Genomic DNA, 21076 nt, shown 5'->3' with positions numbered 1-21076 from the left:
GTACACATTTTTTTGTTGTTTTTTGTGAGTTTTTCTCATTTGTTTGTTTCTTGTTTTGTGGTGTATAATGTGTATAAATAAATCTTACTCATAAATAAATCAATTAAACGCTTGCCTCAATATATAATCTATATATACTCGTAATTATTTCATATATATATTTTGAATGTAAAATTGCAAATCACATAATTGTTACCACTACTGTTCAATGGAATTTCTTATACTTTTTTTGGTTTTTTATTTTGGTTTTTGTTGTTTTGGTTTGCTTATGTGTATATAGGCATTTAATGCTATTTAAAACGCTATCAATAATCATCAATAAAGCCATGCATAAACACGATCTCTAACTATGGCCCTATAAACAATGCACATAGCACTCTCTGGTCTAAATCTAATGCTCCTCCGATTTTACGCGGCTGTGTAGACTGTGACATACGACATGCGACATGCTACTTTCGACATGCACGTATGTAGATACGATGTAATAATCATTTTCCTTCAAGTTTTTTTTTCTTCTATTTATAAACTGGAGGTGTCCTGTCAGTGTGTGTGTGTGTGTGTTTGTATGTGTACTCAGAGTTTGTGTGTGTGTGTGTGCCTGTCCATGTATTTCTGAAGTTGTTTTATTTGTGTGGGCTTGGATTTATAATTAATGTTTTCTTGCTCGTTGTATAATTAAGTTCGAATGGTTTTCAATATTTTGTTGCTATTCTGCCTTTACTATTATTAATTTTCGATATAAAACTGCCTCTTTTTTAAATATATTTTTTTTATATATATGTATGTATATATATGTGTATATATATGCTTTAAAAAATAACGTCTATCGCGTCCGCTTCATTCTTCGTTTCTTAAATTAAGAAATAATTTTAATTGACAATTTAATGAAATTGTTTACATGGGCTTTTTGTTTTTGGTTTTGGTTTCGGTCTGTTGCCCATTTTCCTTTTTTGGTTTCAGAATAAAATCTACGCGTAAAATAAATACATGTTTTTGTGTATATATCAATACTTCTCGATTTTGTTATAGAATTACAAATTTGTTTTGTTTTTTTTTTTTCTTATTTTTTGGTTTCCTTATGTTTTACTCATTAAAAACTATGTCACTTAACTTTGGAATTGCTTTTAGTTATCATTTGTTTTACAAGTGCGTCTTCTACTTCTATCATCATCATAATCATCATAATCATCGCTATCTCGACCTGGCCTCGACTGCCCAAAACTTGTGAGGGCTATCTCGCTATCCCCATGGATATCCCTTGCGATTGGGGGAGGATTGTTCTTGTCTATAAGAAACCTTTGGCTGGGCCAAAGTTGGGGTTGCCTTTGCGCGGGGACTGGGAAGGGGGGGGCGGGGACTGGGAGTTTTGTATAAAATTGTTAATATATTCTTGCATGTATATACACGAGTTGGTTCTAATTCTAGTAATAAAATAACTATTCCGTAAGTACTTTGTTGCTGCTGTGTATGAGAATGCCTTAATGGGGGTTGCTCCTTTCATAATCTTCTTTTCTTTGCTTTTCTTTTCGTTTTTTTTTTGCATTTTTGTATTTATGTATATTATATTTTGAATGTACTTGTTTTTAGTTATGTTTAAGTATTGTCCTTGTGATATGTTTCTAAATTGTTTTCTCATTAATTTTAATCATTTCTAAGTAATTGAAGTAGTTTTTGTTTATCGAGTTAGAGCATAATATGGAAGTAATACCCATCTTAAACTGGGTTAGAGTGTAAAGTTGCCTTAGCCGTTTTAAAATGGTTCTTCTTTGCCTTGTCTTAGCCTTCGTCCGCCTACATCTTGCTGAGAGTATATCCAATTTCCAATCGCTAATCTTGATCGTTGAGTACAATATTTAAAAAGAGCCTAAGAGCGAGAGAGATATAGGGAGTTACAGGAAGTGCTATAAGTTCACTAATTGATTAGTTTTCTAGACTTGAAGTGAGCCGTCCATCTGTTCATTTGTTCATTTGTTCATCTGTCTATCTGTCTATCTGTCCATATGTCCTCCTCGAATGGCGTGTGGGGGTGTGGTTGGAGAGAGAGTTCTCTTTGAATACAGACTAATACTCGTAATACTCGTACATCTAGTTATGTATGGATGCGGTAAGGGTGTGTATATAAACTCTAGAGCCCTAAAACGATGCCTTAAAGTAGATATTACCAAAAACATGCAAATTGGTTCTGCTCGCTATGTATTATACTCGTAGTTCATATAGATCATATGTATGTATATGTATATATATATAATTTGCCCTTTCTCCTTTCCTCCCTTCCATTCTGTATATATGCTTATTTGATCTGTGTATATATAGAATTTCTACTTATGTTCCATAATATTCGTTGTGTCAGATTTTTACTATAAGTTACGTTTTGGATTTCTTTCTTAAACCTTTTGTTTTTTCCTTTTTGTTTCCGTTTGTTTGTTCTCTCATCTCTCATCCCTTGTCTCTCTTCCGTTTTGCTCTCTTTTGTCTTTTGTCGGTGTTGCTTTTGGTTTTGTTGGTTGTTTCAATTGCAATTCAGTAAAAGTTACAACTTGGAAAGACTCCTCCGTGTTCTCTTTCTCGCTCGTCCCGCTATACTAGTAGCCCGGAAAAGGTCAGATAATAAGTAAGTAGATATATATGTATATGTATATAACTGTTGAAAAAAATTCTATTGAGTTGAGATCTTTCTTCTATCTTCCATCTTCTATCTTTCGTCCTTCGTCCTTCGTCTTCCGTCTACCGTCCGAACTACTCTGCTAGTAAGCTGCTAGTTGACCGATTTGAATTATAACCTTCGATTACTTCTTCCTTTTTGGTTTTTATCGTTTTTAATTTGATAAGGGTGCTCGAATATTGCTTATAGGGTTCTGGTATAAAGTATCTAATATTAAGGTAAACGAGGAGTACTGTGGCAGACTTCGGCGGCTGCCTAGGTCACCACAATATCCTGTGACTAGTCTCATCACTGTCTATCTCCATCTCCATCTCCATCTACACTTCGATCGCATCGCCGCATCGAGATCCACCTAAGCCACCTCAATATCCTGACTAGTCTCATCACTGTCCATCTCATCGCCGTCGAACTCGTCCTGATCGTGCTCAAGCTTTCCCATCATCTCATCGTCGTCGTCCAAGTCGCAATCGTAGTCGTCGCCCTTGCCCTGCCCTATGGCTCCCGCATCCCTGAGGCAGGCCGACTCCAGGTGCTTGTTCAGATACGACTTGAGCGCGAACGTCTTGTTGCAGCGGTGGCACTTGAAGTTCTTGTCGCCAGAGTGCGTCTGCATGTGAGCGCGGAGGTTGGAGCGGTCCGCGAAGGCCTTGCCGCAATGGACACAGGCATAGGGCTTCTCGCCGGTGTGGGAGCGCAGATGGCCTTGGAGCAGCCAGGGGCGCGAGAAGAGCTTGCCGCAGATGTCGCAGCTGTGCGAGAGTTTGTGCGTTAGTAGGTGCATGGCCAGGGCCGGCATGGACACGTAGGCCTTGCCGCAGGTATTGCACTTCTTGGCCGACTGCGAGTCCAGGGAGCGGTGCGTCTGCTTGTGGCGCGACAGGTTGCTGGAGGTGGCGTACTGCTTGCCACACTCGGAGCACTTGTAGCATCCGCGCTTTCGCTTGGCGTAGTTCTCCCCATTGCCACTGGGTCCGGCTCCGGCTGCAGCTGCGGCACCGGCCACAGCCGCTGCACGTCCGTCTGCGACACCGCTTCCTGCGCCCCCTGAGGCGTTGCTGCTGGAGCTCTTTGGACGCTGGTGCAGCTGCTCCCGGTCCTTGCCAGCCGCTGCCTTGCTGGCCTTGGTGCGCCCGTCCATCATGTTTAGGCACATCTTCAGGGTCGAGGCCCGCTGCTGCTGCGGCGGCTGGTGCGGCTGCTTGCCCCAGTGCATCTGGCCGGATTCGGACGAGGAAGACATGTCAATGTCCACATCCGAGCTGTGATCGGAGTTGGGCGGCGTCAGTGGCGAGCAGTTGTTCGAGGCCTCGGGCGTGCCGTTCATCATGTCGTACGAACTGCTGCCGATGAACCGGATGTTCGACTGCGACTTGTTGGAAGCGTTCGAGATCTCCTGCATAATCGGCAAGTGCTCCGCCGACGACTTGAGGTGCTCCTGCTCCTGCTTCATGATAGTCACCACGCAGGGCGGTATGAGCGGTGGCAGGCTCTGGGACAGCGACAACAGATCGTGGGCGGCCTCCGTCTCTTCTGCGCTGCGTCCGCGGTAGATCGATGTGGCCGGAGCCGCTGCGGAGGCATTTGCGGCCACTTGTTGCTCGCGCTGGCGCTTCACGGACATCGGCTCCGGCTGACGGGCAGCCCCGCAGGCACTGGCTGGCGGTGCATAGAAGATCACCTTTCCGTCCTCGGCCGGGGCCCGCCCGGCGGCCACTGGACGGCGCACCGACACTGTGGATTATGGAAAGTTTGTTATTGCAGCAGGCCGCACCGTAAATTTACCGAACATCGCAACCAACAATCCAAGGGATCACTTTGGGACTTCTTCAATGCCATAGATGCTCCAGAAAAGATATTTAAAGGAATTTGGGGCTGGGCAGCACGATGCACAAAACAGGTTATACGGAGAAAGGCTTTTTTCCGAGAAATGGCATGACATTTCATTGGCTGCTTCCGGCCTGACAGTTAACACTCAGTGTTGGGAAAAGAATTTCTCAACACTAAATTGCACTTAATTGATTGCCCATGATGTAATTATACAAGGTGGTCTCGTCGGGAGCCGAAGCTCGTTCGTGTTGTCCCTTATCGTCAGTGCTTTTTTGCTTGAAAGGTTGTTCGCGGTCGAATTTTTGTATAAAGCTTTAACCCTTACGAGCCACCAACAAAAAATGACGTATTGCACTTTTTGCCGAATTCATGTTCCGGGAGTAAAATTTATTCATGTTCCGAAATGTGCATTGAAGCGGAAGTTGTGGGAGCAAAGCCTCGGGTGCAGCCTTGGCGCTAATTCTAAAATTTGCGATAGTCACTTCAACTATTTTAAAATTAGAATTTATTTTCGAGTTAAGAACCTTAACAAAAAAATATGCATGCAAAGTCAGAAGCAACGTTTGCTTGCAAATTCAAAATTGTTATAGTAGGACATTTTAAACCCCACGGGCCTGTTAAGGGTTAATCAGCATCGACATATGCCGTCTCACTCACACTCACTATACTATGTGCCTTTCATTCGCACGTTAAGGGACTGACTTTTGCCGACGAGACCACCTTTGTATAATTGCATCATGATTGAGCCAAACAAAACAATGTTAAAGGTTCTAATTGCCAAGTTTTAGGGCGACATGGAATCAATGGAATACGAAGAAATGGTGAATCTCTCTCTGTCCCTCATCAGATTTCTTCTGTGCGTGTGCGTGTGCGTGTGCGTGTGCGTGTGCGTGTGCGTGTCTTGTGCAAAACGTGAAGAAGAATATAAAGAAGAATAGTGGTACACACAAGGCATCATATCATAGTGAATGAATTGGTAAAGCACATCGTATGTATGGCTTTGAGTATAAAGACAGAGACCCTACGCTGATCAGCCATGTCATCCCCACGTGTATGTATGTGCGCACATAAATAACTGCACATTTTGGTATTTTATGAGCCCACTGACGCTGACGCAATATTTTCACATTACGCTGCGGATGCGGCAGCGGTTGACCTGTTACGTTTACAGTTTCTCAATCGATAAGACGACGACGCGACCTCTTCTAGCCGCCCTCCTTCACCCACTCCCACTCCCTTCCCCCTCCCCAGTACTGGCAGTCAATGCCGACGCTTGTTCGCTTTCGTGTTTGCATTTGCTTCTTCTTTTTCTTCTGTTCTCCTTCTTCTTCTTCTTGGCTTTGCCTTTGTCAAGAGCAACAAGCAGCAGCAGCGGCAGCAACTACACATCGACAAGTAGGCAAAGGCGAAGGCAGAAGGCAGAAGGCAGAAGGAAGAAGGGTGGGGAAAGAGAAGACGGCAAGAGAGGGGGCAAAAGCGAACGCAAACATGGAAAATGCCAACATACGCTAAAAAGATTAGCTAACGGCGACAATGTCAAACACGAGCGCATATCGAAAGGGGAGCTGGGGGTGAAGGGGAAAAGGGAATAGGGCATAGGGCACCAGGCACCGGGCACAGTGAAGGACGAGGAGGAGCGTCGGCCAGTGGCCAAAGTGGGGGGTCATAAAATGGTCGAAAGTGCTTCTTGGTTGGGGCCCAGTGTGAGCCAGAGCGAGAGAGGGAGTGAGGCAAAACCTGGCTACTAAAAAAAATACGAGTACACAAATTGTCGCAGCCACCTGTTCACATTGTTGTGACGCAACTTTCCAAGGGGGCGGTGGGGAAGGAAATAGAAAGGGCAGGCTGCCACCAGAAGAAAGGAACGCAGGCACCAGAATAAGGGGCAAGGGATGGGAAGCCGCCACTAGGGGAAGTCCATAAATGGAACAATGAATGGCTTGGCGACCGCTAGACGGAGGAAGGAAAGGTAAAGTGGCAACGGTGGGGCAACCGTTGGCAGGACTGTGGCGGGAGCTGGTGCAGAGGCAGGGCCAGGGACATGGGACCGTGGCTGAAAGGACTAAAGGAACACGGAAACGGAAACCGAAAAGTGGTCAACTGTTGCACACATACCTGAGGCGGAGACTGTGGCTGCCGCTGCGGTTCCTGTGGTGCCACTAGCACCGCCCGATGATCCCCCTCCCAGGCGACGCTGCTTCTCCTGCTTGGAGGAGGTCATCTGCACTAGGGATTGGGCGGCGGACCATTCCAAGTGCTCGCACAGCTGCTCCTCGCCGGCGGGTCCCTCCTCCCGGTCAGCCTCGTCGTCCAGCTCGATTACCTCACGCTTCAGCAGGGATCTGGAGGAGCGTTTGGTCAGCGACTTGAGCGATGACTTGCTGCCGTTCCCATTTCCATTTCCACTGGCATGTACATTCCCATTGGCATTGCGCAGCACCGAGGATGAGGACCTGTCCTCCAGCCTTAGTTTGCTGCCGTTCCTCGGTTTCGGTCGCCGCCAGCTCTGCAGCTCGCTGCTGCTGCTTCCGGATCCGGTCGAGGCAGGGGATGCCGCCGCGGCATACTTCCTGCTGGCACTCGCGTAGGCAATCGTTTGTATCTTGTTCCGATTGGGCAGTATAAAGTCCACAGACATGGTTCCTGCTCGGTTCTGCTCTTTCCTTGTGGGCCGAATCCGACTCTGACTCCGTCGCCGTCTCCGTCACCGTCTTCGTCTCCGTTGCCGTGTCCGCTCCCCGAGTCTGCCGGCAGTTGCCAGTTTGGCCGCCTGGCGGATCAAATCTTATAAATTGCCTGTTCAACAGACCCCGCGTTGTCCACACCCCACACCTCGGGGTCGGTCTGCTCTTATATTGTGTTTGGTTTGGTTCTGGCCTTCGATTCGGGTCTCGGAATCCTTTGTGGGGTTTGTGGGGCACCTCCTACGCCTGCTGCTCTTGAATCCCGTTTCTGTTTCTTATGTTTTAAATTTGTTTTGTATTTACTATGTAGATATAGCACAACCTTCTTTGACATCGACTCCAGCGTCGTCTGCAGTAAAATGCTTTAGCTTTGCTCCTTGTTCTCCTTGTTCTCCTCTTCCAACTCCTCCAAGTAGTTTTACTTCAACTTTGACATTGACATGAGTTGCCTTGAGAGTACGGCTGCTCCAGCTTCAGTTCTAGCTCCGGTTCCAGGACCTGCTCCTGCTCCTGCTCCGGCTTCTGCTTCTGCTTCTGCTCTTGCTCCTGATGCCTCTGCTGGCTCTGCTTGCTCTTTGGTGTTTTTGGAAGCGTGCCCTTTAGCGTGCCGGCTGCGACTGGCGGGCATCCTCGACAGCCTCCTTTCCTCCTCTATACCCTTCTGCGCAACTTATATAACTTGTGTCGGCTTGGCTCTGAGCGCTCGCTGGCCTGGCCGAAACTCACTTTGCCACAATTGAAGGTATTTTGCGTTCGTTGTTGCGTTGCCGTTGCCGTTACAATCAAGGTTCTGCAAGGAGTAGACATGAAAGTAAATTATATTGGATTTACTCACTGGCAGGACTCTAGACAACGACGCAGTACCATTTACATACAAATATAAGTACGAATATTCGTTGCAGATTCCCCAAACAGACAAATAAGAAACGAAGAAACGCATGGAAATATTTTCATCTAATCTTATAAAGAAGAACATATCTTCATAAGATATTTATTTAATATATGTACATACATACAAAAATATGTGTTTGAGCATCATGCAACATCTATGTATAACGGCGGACAGTTTTCTTAGATTAAAAAAAACCCTACAAGTAAATGGATAGAAGTTTTGACCAAAGGGCTCTGCAAAGCTCTTTATAAAAACAAAAGGGAATATGGATAAATTAAAGGGAAAGTAATCCATTTATTAAGTCCCTTTTGCATCTCCTTAAGAGGGAGCATGTGGGTTTTTATCTTACAGGTTTTCTGTGGTAGAATAATCCATATATGCAAATTTGCCGATTATTTGTTGCTTTTGACTGTACTACTCTTTAAACCACCACACACTGGAATCCCACTTAAATTTAAGGTAAATACTCTGTAAACTCTGCGGTGTACACTCCGCCGTACTTGCCACCAAACAAAAAGCTAAAAAAAGTGCACTCCCCGTAAAATTGCATAATTCAAATGCCGATTTGCGAGTGAAAATTGTAAACAAGTTCCTGCGGTGGTTGGCAGCCATAATATTTACATTATAAATGCAGAAACCGCCGTGCAATCAGCGTCAACCCAAACCGACGCACAAGACACCACACGGACGCGGCAGGGAGATACTGCAGGCGCTGTGGTGGTGTGCCACGAGGGGATGGGCCAGAGGGGTCGGCGATTTGCAACACTTGATTACACTTAATTGATAAATTGTTATACTTTTTGCACTAAATTGCATGGGTTATACATGGGTTGGCAGTACGTTTTCCACACAGAAAGGAGCGAGAGAAGAGATATGTAGGAAGGACTCCCTGTCACTTTTACATCCAATGGAAGGCGCACACTCACGCACGGGCACGGACACGGACACGAATACGAGTACGAGTACGGGGATACGGACACGGACACGGACACGAAACTATCTATCCCTATCCCACTTTTAAAAATGGCGCATACACTCGTTGCCATTGTTTAGGAAATGCAGAGACGACAATTGCAATTCCGACTGGGACTCTGACTCGGATTCGGATTCGGATTCGACTCGGATCCTGATTCCGATTCCAATTCCGACTCCGACTTCGACTCCGACTGGGAATCCCATTCATGGGCTGCGATGCTTGGCTTGTTCCGCTCTTGCTCCTTCCGCTATATCGAACACACTTTTTTCGAGCTCACTTTTCTGTCGCAGCTATCACATGTTGGAAAATTATTATTTTCCACCGACTTGGATTGATTTTGTAGCGGGTTATTGAATATATGCCTTAATTTTTTCGCCTGTTCGTTGTTTGCTGCTCGCTTCAGCAACAACAACTTGTTTCACTCTGCACTTGTCGAATGTTTTGTGAATTGAAATCGACTGAGAGACGAGCGAGCGCAGCGAGAGAAGGAGAGATAGATAGGAATAGGTCGGCTCGGGAGAGAGCGCACTCGCTGGCACTCTCGCGGCGAGTGGCGAGTGGTGCGAGTACATGCAACAAATAGTCAACTGTTGGTTGCCTTAGCCTACCTCACTGTCGTCTCCACCAGCACACCCCTATCCCGTACACTCTCTCACACTCGCACTCACACTCTCTGTCTCTGTCTCTTTCTCTTTCGCTCCCGCTCTGCCTCTCTCTTTTTAGCCATGCACATAAACAATGCGAGATTTTATTGCATACTTTGCAGCAACCGCTGCCACTGCAACGAGTGTCGTGTCGACATCGCAGTTTATATACACACACAAGCGCACGGGCACCGAAAAAAAAATACCCAATCTCGAGGCACACACACACAGAACAAACAGCACTTACACAGAAACATCACTTTGTTGCATACATCACAATCACATGCAACACGAAACATCTGAGGATTGCCAAATCAATTCATGCATAAATTAATGGTATCGGGATAAATACTACTTTTTGGCCCATACACATGCTTGGGTCTATGTGGGGATATATCATAGGGGAATCTAGTTATGTGTGAATCTAGAATGGTGGTATACTATATGAACTCTCGTACTCGCTCTGATTTGTTGCCCTGCTATTTTCCTTGGCTTGTTTTCCTCAGCCCAGTTCCGTTTCACAGTTTTTCCTCGCTTTTCTCTTATAGATTTTTTGCACTTTGTCACGTAATTTGTTTTGCTCGGCCTGGACTTGGTTTCACGTTAAGTTTTATGTATTTTACAGTTTATATTATTATTATTATGAGTACTATTAAACTATGGACTTGTTTCCTCTTGCGCAGTGTGGCTGCCGCTGTGCGTCAGTTTTTGACGTACCACTCCCTTCTACTGTGCGCTTCGTATTCGCAGCTTTCGGTTGTTTCGCCGTTGCCGTTACCGTTGCCGCTCCCGTCACATCACTACTGCGTGTGTGTGTGTGTGTATGTGTGTGTGTGTGTATCTGTGTGTGTGTGTAATTTACAGCGAGTGTGCGTGATTTCGGGTCAGCAGCAGTGGCAGTGGCAGTGGCAGAAACAGCAACAGCAACAGCAGCAAATCCAACACCAACGCACCACCCTGTTGGTGGGACGGGGTTGTTTGTTGCTCGTAACTATGATCCCACCGAAGGGTTGACCGTGGGTGGGGGGTGCTCAGCTCTATAGTTCAGACGAAGATGGGTCTTTACTTTCAGTTATTGATATGACTACTCTGATTTATCAGATACCGATCGATAGGTAGTGTCATTTGATGGATGATTGCCCCACACATTGAGAAACAACAAGTAGCCAGCCAGCCCCCATTCGGGCGCCCACATTCAACAACCCTAAATCGGAGAGAGATAGGTATATATATATATGAGGTATGTGATCTGCGCCTGCGCTGCTGCTCTCGTTTTGGCCATCGCACTCTTGTTTCTCTTCGAAAACAAGCGAGTAGCCCACTCACACACACGCACAGAGAGACAGGGACAGAGGCTGGCACGGACTCGTGCCAGGCAAATCCACACACACTTGTGGATTGCCGAAAATTATGCAACAGCACCGCCAGGAGCTGTGGCAAGAGCAGGAGTGGACGTCGAAGTGGAAGTGGAAGTGGAAGTGGAAGCGGGACCAGAAGTAGAGCCAGAAGCAGGACCACTCTGGGGGTTGGAACGCCGGCCGATTGCGAAGGAAGAAGGAAGCCCGTCGAAGCCGGGGGTGTGTTTTGATGTCTGCCACTTGGCTGCCCGACTGCTGCCCCGGCCGCTTGTCCGCCTGGCCGCCTGACTGCCACAATTGGCACGGCGCTGGGTTAAAAATACCAAACGGATCCTGGGCCTGCAAATCTGCATGGGAGCGGGGTCCATGTCCAGGTCCGGGACAAGGATTTGGTTATAAATTATGAGCCTCAACTAAGCGCCGCTCAAGTCGTAGGCGTTTAATTTGGTATTGTTTTCATTCCTTGGTTTTGGTTATTTGAGGAACTATTTCTGGGGAATGTCCCCTTAGCATAGTTGGGGCTGACCAGAGAACTGACAACGAAACTTGCTCCTTGTTGTCCTTTTTAACGTTTTGAGGTTTTGGGTTTATTTCGTTTCGTTTCGTTTGGTTTCCTTTGGTTTTGGTTCGAATGAGGACTGAGGACTGAGGACTCGTTCTGGGGTTTGTTTGCACAGCCCCAAAAACCGAATCGAAAAGGGGGACACAGCAACAAGGACTTCATGGCCCGTGGCCCATTATTGCCCCCCTTCGGCCAAGTCCCTTGCGGTTACATCTTTTTTTTTTGTGTGCCTCTGCCTCTGCCACTGCCTCTGCTGTGCTGTTGCTGCCACTGCTGCCACTGTTGACTCTGCTGCTGCGTTGACATCAGCGCTTCCGCTGCGGGCTTCCTTATTATTCCTGTCACTAAGCCGCCCTTTAAATTCGCAATGAATGCCAAACAGCGAAACAGTTAAATGCTTTTTTTTCCATTTCGTATTTTGTGGTGCCTCTGTTGTTCGAGCCACGGAAGTGCAACACCAACGAACCCGGCAACGAACCCACCAAAACCAGACCGGAAGAGACGGGGAATGGATCGGGACGGTGACGGGGAAGGGAACGGGGACGGAGATGGGGTTATGGTGTTGGGAATGGAAACAACCGCAAGGTTACCCCCAGCCGAAAAGGGGTTGCTGTTGCTTTTGCTGTTGCTGTTGTTGCCTTTGCCATTGCCGTTGTCCTGAGGTCCTGCTGTCCTGATGTCCTGCCGCGCGACGGCTGCCTTCGCGGTTACATTGACCCTTTTTCCACGGCCATAGGCTTTTCTTTCGTCAACGCTAATGGAGCTTAAAAAGTTGTCAAAGCGGCGCGGGATTTATATTTTAATTTCAAAGTGACAAAATAGAAAATGAAACGGAGCAGGAGGCAGGAGGCAGGAGGCAGGGGCGGGGGGAAGAGAGTCCCTGAATAGGACCCGACGGTGGAGGTGGGCTGCGGACCCATCAAAAAGGCTCCGAACAAGGCATCAAATCAACAGAGCTCTGCCCATCACAAATCAGACGCGAATCGTCGACAGCCAACGGAAGGAGTGGACAGGACGTGGTGTGGGACGGAAAATGGTGTGGGAGCAAAGTGGAGTCTATTCCTGGCAATCGTGGGTCCTGTTGCCGGTCCTGGCCATCGCATTTATTGCCATATGCTGACAGTGTTGCTCGCGGGCAGTCAGTCGCGGCGATGGGGGCCAATTTGAGCTGTCATAAAAATGTACAACAACTGGCTACAAAGCAAACAATGCGACGAGTGCCAACAGCAACATCAGAGGCAACAGCAACAGCAACAGCAGCAACAACAACAGTAACAGCAACAACATCTGAGGCAGCAACAAAAGCAATGGCCGCATTCAGCAATTGTGCAAACAAATTGCTGTTGCACTTTACTTTTATTTTACGAGTGCGAATGCCAGAGCTTTCTTCTTTCCATTTTTGCTTGTTCCCTCAGTTTTTTGCCGTCCTGGCCAACGCTGGTTGACGGACCAAAGGAGTCCTGGCGTGTCCTGGCTGTCCTGCTGCCTCCATCCGCCATCCACCATCCACCATCCACCATCCTCCATCCACCACCCACCATCATCCGCCTGCTGCCCAATTTGCATTTTACTATCGTTGCAGGTTTTTATAGTTGTTGCTTTTGCATTTGGCGCTGTCGCTGTTGCTCTTACTTTTTGATGCCTCACTCTGTTTCTGTTGCTGGTGCTGGTTCTGGTTCTGCTTTGGGGTCTGATTGGGAGTCTACTTCTGGGCCTGGGCCTGGGCCTGGGTCTGAGTCCTGGGTCTGGTCCTGGTCCTGATCCTGGTTCTGGTTTTATTTGCGCGCCGCAATTTTCCTTCCTCCTGATCCAGCTCCTTCACATCCACAGCCATATCCTTCTTTTTGTGGAGCTCTTGCTCTGGTCATAAAGTTTACTTAACATGCCGCTGACGCTTTAGTTTTTTTTACTTCTTCGCTCTGCGAAGCTGTTAGATTTCGGATTGCAAAAGTCAAGCTTCTTACCAGATGGAGACAAACACAGAGACGGACTCGGACAGAGACACAGATACAGCCACACACAGACACAGAGGAGACAAGGAGCATGCCCATATGCTGTGGAAAATCTCCGAGCACTGACATTTGCTCGGCATTTCTAATGTTGTGTGTAATGGCTCGCCATCAATTATATCAATTTCTGGGCAGAGAACTTGGAGTAAACAACACCACTCCAATGGCGGCTACTCAAGTTGATTAGTTTGATCAAGAGGTATGTCCAGCTCTGGCTATATTCTGGTTACATTTATTGCACAGACTGTGGTCCATGGCCTTGGAGCAGCGGAGCAGTGGTATGCATTCTGTGCTGGCTGTGGTTTCGATTGCACTTGAAGTTTTTTCCAAAAGTTTTACTGATTGAATGGAGGCTAGACGTGACTCAAACATTATTCAACCCTCAAGGATATCCTGTTTGGAGTCTTATTATTCATAAGTCAATTATCAAGTGTACTATCTTTGAATATTGAGCTACGATTCCCCAATTATAAGGCTTTAAAAAGTTCACAGTCTGAAGATTCCTTCAGGGATAAGCTATGACTGTTTGCGAAGTTTAAAAGGTAGAAAGAAGTCCTGCACGTATTTGGATTGGATTGGATTCATATGAATAGATATACTTCAAGACACTCGCACACAGAAGTAAAACCATAAATTGAACTCTATATTTCTCTGAGATATCACATCAAAATCCATTCAAAATGAGCTCCCAACAACCTGCGTAATCCATATCCCATCAAATCCCATTTTAATACAGCAAAAGTTGAGTAAAATATAAACAATTTCCCCCCAATCCAAGGCCCAGACCCAGACCCAGACCCAGGCCCAGGCCCAGACCAGGCCCAGCAGTTGCTAAGGTGGAAATTTATTCAAAGACCTATTCAATCGCGATCCCACTAAGCTCACAAGGTGCTTTACTCCGGTTAGCTGTTCACTTTCCAAGCGATTTACGAGTCTGGCGGAGACGGAGATGGAGACGGAGAGCACAGCGGAGTAGAGCAGAGAGGAATCCTTTGGGTCGGGTTCCATCCAGTATCCAGGCCATCCATCCCTTGCACTTTTCGCGCAGGAACATTTTACAACATTTGTATTTATTTGGCGTCATGAGTTTAAGATGTTGTTGATATATGTTTACCGTCGTGCGACACACACACACACACACATGAGCAGAGGGACACACGTGGCAAGCAGCAAGTAGCAAGTGGCAAGCGGCAACTGCTGCAGCTACACATAAGTAAATTAGGATTTATGCTTTGTTCTATTTGAGCGCTGGAAAGCCATAAACGATTTTTTATGCACAGCCACTTGGCTGGAGAGGGTCCCTCTCCCTTGCGTCTCCGCCTCCCTTGGAGCAGCAGTTCGCACCTTTTCCGAATACGATTTACGACCCCATGCATGTGAGAACGTAAAATTGTTATAAATTTGCATGTGCAGAATGTGGAATCTCTCCTTTTAGACAGACCCAAGGAGGAAGTGTCTAGGAAGGAGTAAAGCAGCAATAAACCCAACTTACGGCCAAGATCAATCGCAGCGGCTTGTGGAAGTTAATGGCACATGAAACTGAACAACAGAGCAGAGTGGTGCACACTCCAGGAATCGCTGGAAGCATGAAACACGCGGGAATCGCTGACTGACAAAGGAGCAGAACTCTTCAGGCATCGAAGGAATCACTGGCTGACAAAGGAGCAGGAGCAGGAGCATTCCCAGCTCAAAGTGAGCGTAATTAATGCTCGCAAATTTATCAAGCTGCATTAGGGCAATGAATGAAACCTGTAACTCATTTTGTCACCGAAAGCAAACAACAGAATGCGATGTAAACTGTTGCTAAGCCTGCTCCGGCATCGCGTGTGCATATGTCTCCGGGAATGACAGCAGCGAAAAAGTTTTTCCCCAGTTTTGCCCAGCTTTCCCTTTTTGCTCACACCCCTGCCACCTCCCCTTCCACTGTCATTCGCTGTGCAGGCGACAGTTTAATTTTCCCCGTGACCCACATGACTGACACTCCACGATGACGCAAATCTTAAAGCAGCAGTGGCAGCGGCAGCGGCAGCGGCAGTGGCAGCAACAATGGCAGTAGAGTAGTAAGATGTTGCCGGCAGATAGTCTTCACTGGATTAATGCTGCCATAATTCCTACTCTGCCTGCGGGGGTGTGGCCTCTGTCGAGGCGTCTCCGTCGTCTTCGTCGTCGTCGGGGGCCCAGCGCTGAAGTAGGGCTGGAGTGGAGTTCATTTAATATATCCGATAAAAGTATTTGCAATAAATCCTGTAAAAGCTAATGATTAATTGCTCTGTAGCTTTTAACGTCAACGCGCATAGTAGGCACGGATTGTGTGTCAGACGCCAACAACGACGACGGCTACGACGACGGTGGCAGCAGTAGCAACAACAATGGCAGCTCTGTGGCAGCGGCATTGGCCAACGTGGCGTATGAGTAATTCGACTTTGACGCCGCAACGCCGCGCGTGGTTTTGCCTACAGCCACAGCCACACACGCACACCACTCTCTAACACACACACACACGCACACTAGCACACTAGCACATTTGTCTTTTCCCGTTAGAGTAGTATGTTTCATGTTTTGCGTTATTGTCGCTTCAAGTAAAAACACAAAAATATTTATTTCAAATGAGTCCTGTGTACGCGTACGCGTACGCGTACAACTGGGGATCGTTCCGGGATGTAGGATGTAGGATGTGGGATGTGGGATGGTGGCATGGCGATGGGATGGGATGTGCGACTGCGGAAACTGGTAAACAGAATGCCCTCCCCTGCTCTGCTCTACTCTGCTCTGCTCTACTCTGCTCTGCTGTGCTCTGCCCAACGCCCAGCCACGCCCCCAGACAACCAGTGATGATACCCTGTAAGGTGGAGAGCATGGGTATGCAGGGTATTGGGAGTAAGCAACTGACTTTTTTTTAGTATCTGGATCTGAGCAGACATTATATAGAGAAGGTGCTTCATAAACTCCATAAATATCTTCTATATTTCATCTATTATATCATTAGATAAGTTCACTTTAATCGTGCGAATGGACTTCAGGAACAGGCTTGAATCTGGATCCGTTCAATGGTTCTGGTGGTGTGTCAATTTCTGGTAGTTGCTCTGTTCCTCGGACATTCTTGGTCCCTAGCACTAATCAGCAATTTCGGATGAGCGGAATTTTCCAAATTTGACGAAGAAACAAAACAAATGTAAATGCTCGATGCTAGCTATCATTCTCCATTCCTTTAGCTCTAAAGTTCTTCCTCTTAGGTACCTCCTGGTCGCATCCGCAGTGTTTTCCCAATTGACTTGTTTTTTTTTTGTTTTTCGGGGAATTCGTTTTTTTTCGGTGGGTGGCGAAAGTAACTTTCAGGGGGTTGGTGGCCCGTTGGGCTGTTGGGCTGCCTCGTTCGCTGGCGCCTTTCGTGTGGCATGGGGAGCCGGGTGAAAGACAGCATTTGCCATAAATTGTGAAAGTGTCAACGAAAGGCAAAAATACACACACACAGACACAAGCCCATAGAGAATGAGAGGACACACACAGATCCATTTAGAGGAGGCACATGCACGCACGCACTGAGGGGAAAAAACAATGCTAACGACATACAAACAAACAAATCTATACTCATTTGGGCTTCTGTGTGGGTGGGTGTACGTACGAGTGTATCGCAATGGGTGTTGGTGTTGGTGTTGGTGTTGGTGTGGCGGGTGTGTGTGTGTGAGTGTGTTGGCATTGGTGTGGGGAAGCAACACGCACGCATATTTATTTTGAACACATCTTTTTTTTTTTCTTCGGTTCGGCCATCTACAAATGCGTTATATAAATAACCATATAAATAAATAAATATATAAATGTGTGTGTAGTCATATGTATTGTCTATATATATAAGTATATAGATTGCCCAACATATTTACGCATATTGTTCTAATCAGTGGCGATGTCCCGGCCTCCTTGGCCTCCTCGGCAGGAATGTCAATTTTTTGCTGCCTAATTTATTTCGGCAGGACTATCGAGAAAGGGCCAAGGACCAAGGCCCACGGTCCCGAAGAACGGGAATTGGCTTCAATGGGAGGACGGTGGCGGTGGTGGAGGGGTAGGGGGAAAACCACCCTCCAAAAGGGGATGGTATGGCCCGGACAGAGCAGAACAGAACAGAACAGGACACTTTTGACACCCAACAGAGACGCTTCAGCTGCTGATTATTGCCAGGACACATTCCAGCAGACGGAGGCGTTTGTGGGTGTGGCAAACGCATAAGAATCCCCCAGATTTTTCGAAACAGGAGGTGGGGCCGGGAGAACTTTGCATAAGACCTCGCTCGCCCCGCTGCGGTCTCACTGCGCCTGACATCTCTCATAGAAGATGAATAGTTCTTGGGACTGGTCAGGTAGAATCGATATCAAACATATTTATGGTCCGCACGTGACCTCTCGCTGACCGCTGCCCAACCAAAGAGTTTCCCTTAAAGCCTCACAGCCTCACAGCTTTAAAGCCGACGCCGACATCCTATAGGACTTAAATCCTTCAGATGGAAACAATCTCCTGGACGAAATAATTAATCTCCTTAATTGAATACATGCGATTATGAATCAACAGCACTTACCGCAATTACTGTATTAATTTCCTCGAGGAAAGCAAATTGCCAGAGCGCTTTCCCCCAGCTTCAGTTTCGGGGGGTTGCAATCCGTAAGGATTCAAGGAATACACCGCCGACCGTCAGCATCTGGCCGGGGGCGTTGGTCCAGTGTTCCACTAAATTGGACACATCTGCACAGTTTTCCTTAGCTGTAGGGAAAATCCGCATCCGCAGCCGCCCCTCCGTCTCCCTTCGTGTCCTCCTCGCCTCCCTTTACAGCTTGTCTGGCAGCGTGTCAATCTTGCGACTCAAATGGCGGCACGCATGGCAAAGTTTTCATCCTGCGGCCAGGAGCTCTGCTCTGCTCTGCTCCGCTCCGCTTTGGAGCTACCTCAAATCCCCGCACGTATCCGCATTTCCACATTTCCACTTTCCACATTGCCAGACTCGCAGTCGCATTTGCATTTGGCTCCATACACACAATTTGTATGCTTAAGTAAGCCGACTGCGTGCATGTTTCTAATGGGCGGCACAAAAGGTTACTCTGCCCCTTGCCCCCCTGCTCTGCCCTTACCTGATGCTGAACCAAAACCAAAACCAGAGCCAGAGCCGGAAAAAAACGAAACGAAACGAAAGGAAAGGAATCCCCCACAACGGAAAACTCATTTCGCCCTCGGGCGTGACTTTTATAGCACTTTGTTTCCGAGTGGAACCTGAACCCAAGCCAAAACCAGAAGCCCACACAGAAAATGAGTGCGAATCCAACGAAACAAATGGATTTTTGTCAGAGCCAGTACACCCCTCGAAAACGCATTCGAAACTTTTGGCTTTGGCAATTTTCGAAATGCCCAAAATGTGTTACAGATTTTGGGCTTAGCTTTTATGCCGAGGGTATTATGATTATCATCAAATGATTGCAACGCCAGCAATTCCGAATCCATAAAGTATGTAGTAAATAAAGTATTTCACTGATCAGCACCAAGAGAAGAGTCCCTATAGCCATCACATTCTGTGCAAACTATTCTCAATCTTTTTGCTTAAAAGATATCTAACTGCTGTCGTTATATAGTAAGATCGGACTCCAATCAAATGTTTCAATATATATAAATCGCTTGCTGCTATAACTTTCGATAGGATTCCATAGGAATAATCCGGCGATATGCAGCTGCCATTGAATGGATGGATCTTGAAGGGTATTTAAAGTTTCGTCCTTTGAAGCTAGCCCTTACATTCTTGTTGCTGTTGTGGCGCATGTAGCTCATGTTTCTGATGTTTCTGCTGTTGTTCCTTCCGATGTTGCTGCTGAACTTATCAACACGCCGATCACTTGCGACAGTTTCCGTTGTGCCACAGCACACACAGTGCCACAGACAGAGCCTAATTGCCCCGGCAAGCAGTAAGAGCCACAGTTCCATTCCCATTCCCATTCCCATTCCCATAACGATACCCAACAAACCCTCGCCATCCGCCCAAAACCCCTACCGATACACGTACCCCTACCCACACCCCTAACACCCCTCACACCCCTCACACCCCACACACCCCATTCAAGGTGAGCAATGTAAAAACTTCCTGTGCACTCATTTAGTCCTGCTGAGCTCTTGTTGCCGTTGTCCTTATGTAAGCAGCAGTGGCAGCTCCTCGCACGCCCTCTGCCGCCAGGCGAACAATACACGAAAATAAAACGAAACGAAACGAAACGAACCATACCGAAAAAAAAACGGATATAGAAATTCAATACTTTGATTCGTGCCACAGCGCAGGGGCAGGGGCGGGGGCAGGAGTAGGAGCGGAGGAAGTGCAACCATACAAGGTAACCAAATAGCAGGACAACACGTACCACAAGCACTTGTTGTAGTTGTAGTTGCTGCGGCAGGAATACTCTCGCACAGCGAGGGAGGGGGAGGGGGGATTGGGATTGCTTGGAACAAGATTTCGGACTGCTGCAACTGCGAGTCCGAGTCCGAGTCCGAGTCCAAGTGCGAGTACGAGTATCTGTTGGGAACCAGGAACTGGGCAACATTGGTGCATTATACTTAGTGGTTTCCACTTGATTGATGCCATATGTCCTGTGGCCCAAAGGCCACAACATCCACTCACCTCCCCACCCCTGCACTGCCCTGCACTGCCCTGCACTCCCACCCTCCCGCACACAGTGGGACGGAAAAGTTTCGCGTCCCACTAACGATCGACAGAAATACAATTGTAATTGCAGAGCACAAACTAATAACAACATCACGCAATGTCCTGGCAGTCCTTCGTCGTTCGTCCTGCGTGGGAACGTGCTGTGCTCTATGGAAGTTACCGTTGTATAATTACTGATATACAGATATCCTGCCACAGCCACTGCCACTGCCGCTGAAGGATACTGCCGTGTGCACTGCCTGGCATCGCTTAACTATTAACAGTCGCCAGGCATTCGCATCCGGTCTGGGGTTTTGGTTTTTCAGGAGGGAACTAGAAGGAGAACCCCTATTCATGGGGTCGGGGCTGCTGGGAAAAGCTCTCAACTCTCATCCACACCATCTACACCATCTACAACGCACACACATACCCGGACGGACCGACAGACAGACAACTCACATGTCTGCCAATTATAAGCAACTAAACCGCAGATAACAGAGGATGCTGCGGCTTCTGAGGCTGCGGCTGCGGCTGAGGCTGAGGCTGAGACTGAGACTATCCCTAACCCGTAACCAAGCAAGACCCCCAGTCCATAGTCCATATTCCCCAGAATATACAGAACTCAGCCTCCATGGGATATGTGCTGTCAAAGCGACGTGACTAAGTGGTGAAAAATGATTTCGTGGATACGTGTGACTCGCCCTCGGTGGGAATGAGCGGGCGTTAAGCGTTCACGGCTTCCTCCTGGCCCGGGAGCACAGCCACAGCCATCGAGAGGGTCACTTGACGAGATACCTC

General features: G+C 47.4%; 1 protein-coding gene across 2 annotated transcripts; it reads right to left on the bottom strand.

Moving 5' to 3' along the window:
• Window positions 1-1559: 1559 nt before the first annotated feature.
• On the bottom strand, window positions 1560-10357 carry LOC6600990 (zinc finger and BTB domain-containing protein 49). 2 transcript variants are annotated; one of them, XM_026993955.1, is made up of 3 exons: window positions 10144-10357; window positions 6605-7963; window positions 1560-4393 (listed from the first exon to the last, which is right to left on the bottom strand). In XM_026993955.1, the coding sequence occupies exons 2-3, from the start codon at window positions 7125-7127 to the stop codon at window positions 3015-3017; spliced, it is 1902 nt and encodes a 633-aa protein (XP_026849756.1). In that variant the 5' UTR covers window positions 7128-7963; window positions 10144-10357; the 3' UTR covers window positions 1560-3014. The 2 variants fall into 2 exon arrangements, with proteins under 2 accessions (XP_026849756.1, XP_026849757.1); XM_026993956.1 differs by lacking the exons at window positions 6605-7963; window positions 10144-10357 and adding an exon at window positions 4462-4619.
• Between the last annotated feature and the right edge of the window lie 10719 nt (window positions 10358-21076).

The sequence above is a fragment of the Drosophila persimilis genome, unplaced genomic scaffold, assembly GCF_003286085.1.
Source record: "Drosophila persimilis strain 14011-0111.01,24,50 unplaced genomic scaffold, DperRS2 tig00000977-arrow-arrow-pilon, whole genome shotgun sequence".
Lineage (NCBI taxonomy): Eukaryota > Metazoa > Arthropoda > Insecta > Diptera > Drosophilidae > Drosophila > Drosophila persimilis.
Note: the sequence above shows the minus strand (reverse complement) of the source record. Positions and strands in the feature narration are given on the sequence as shown.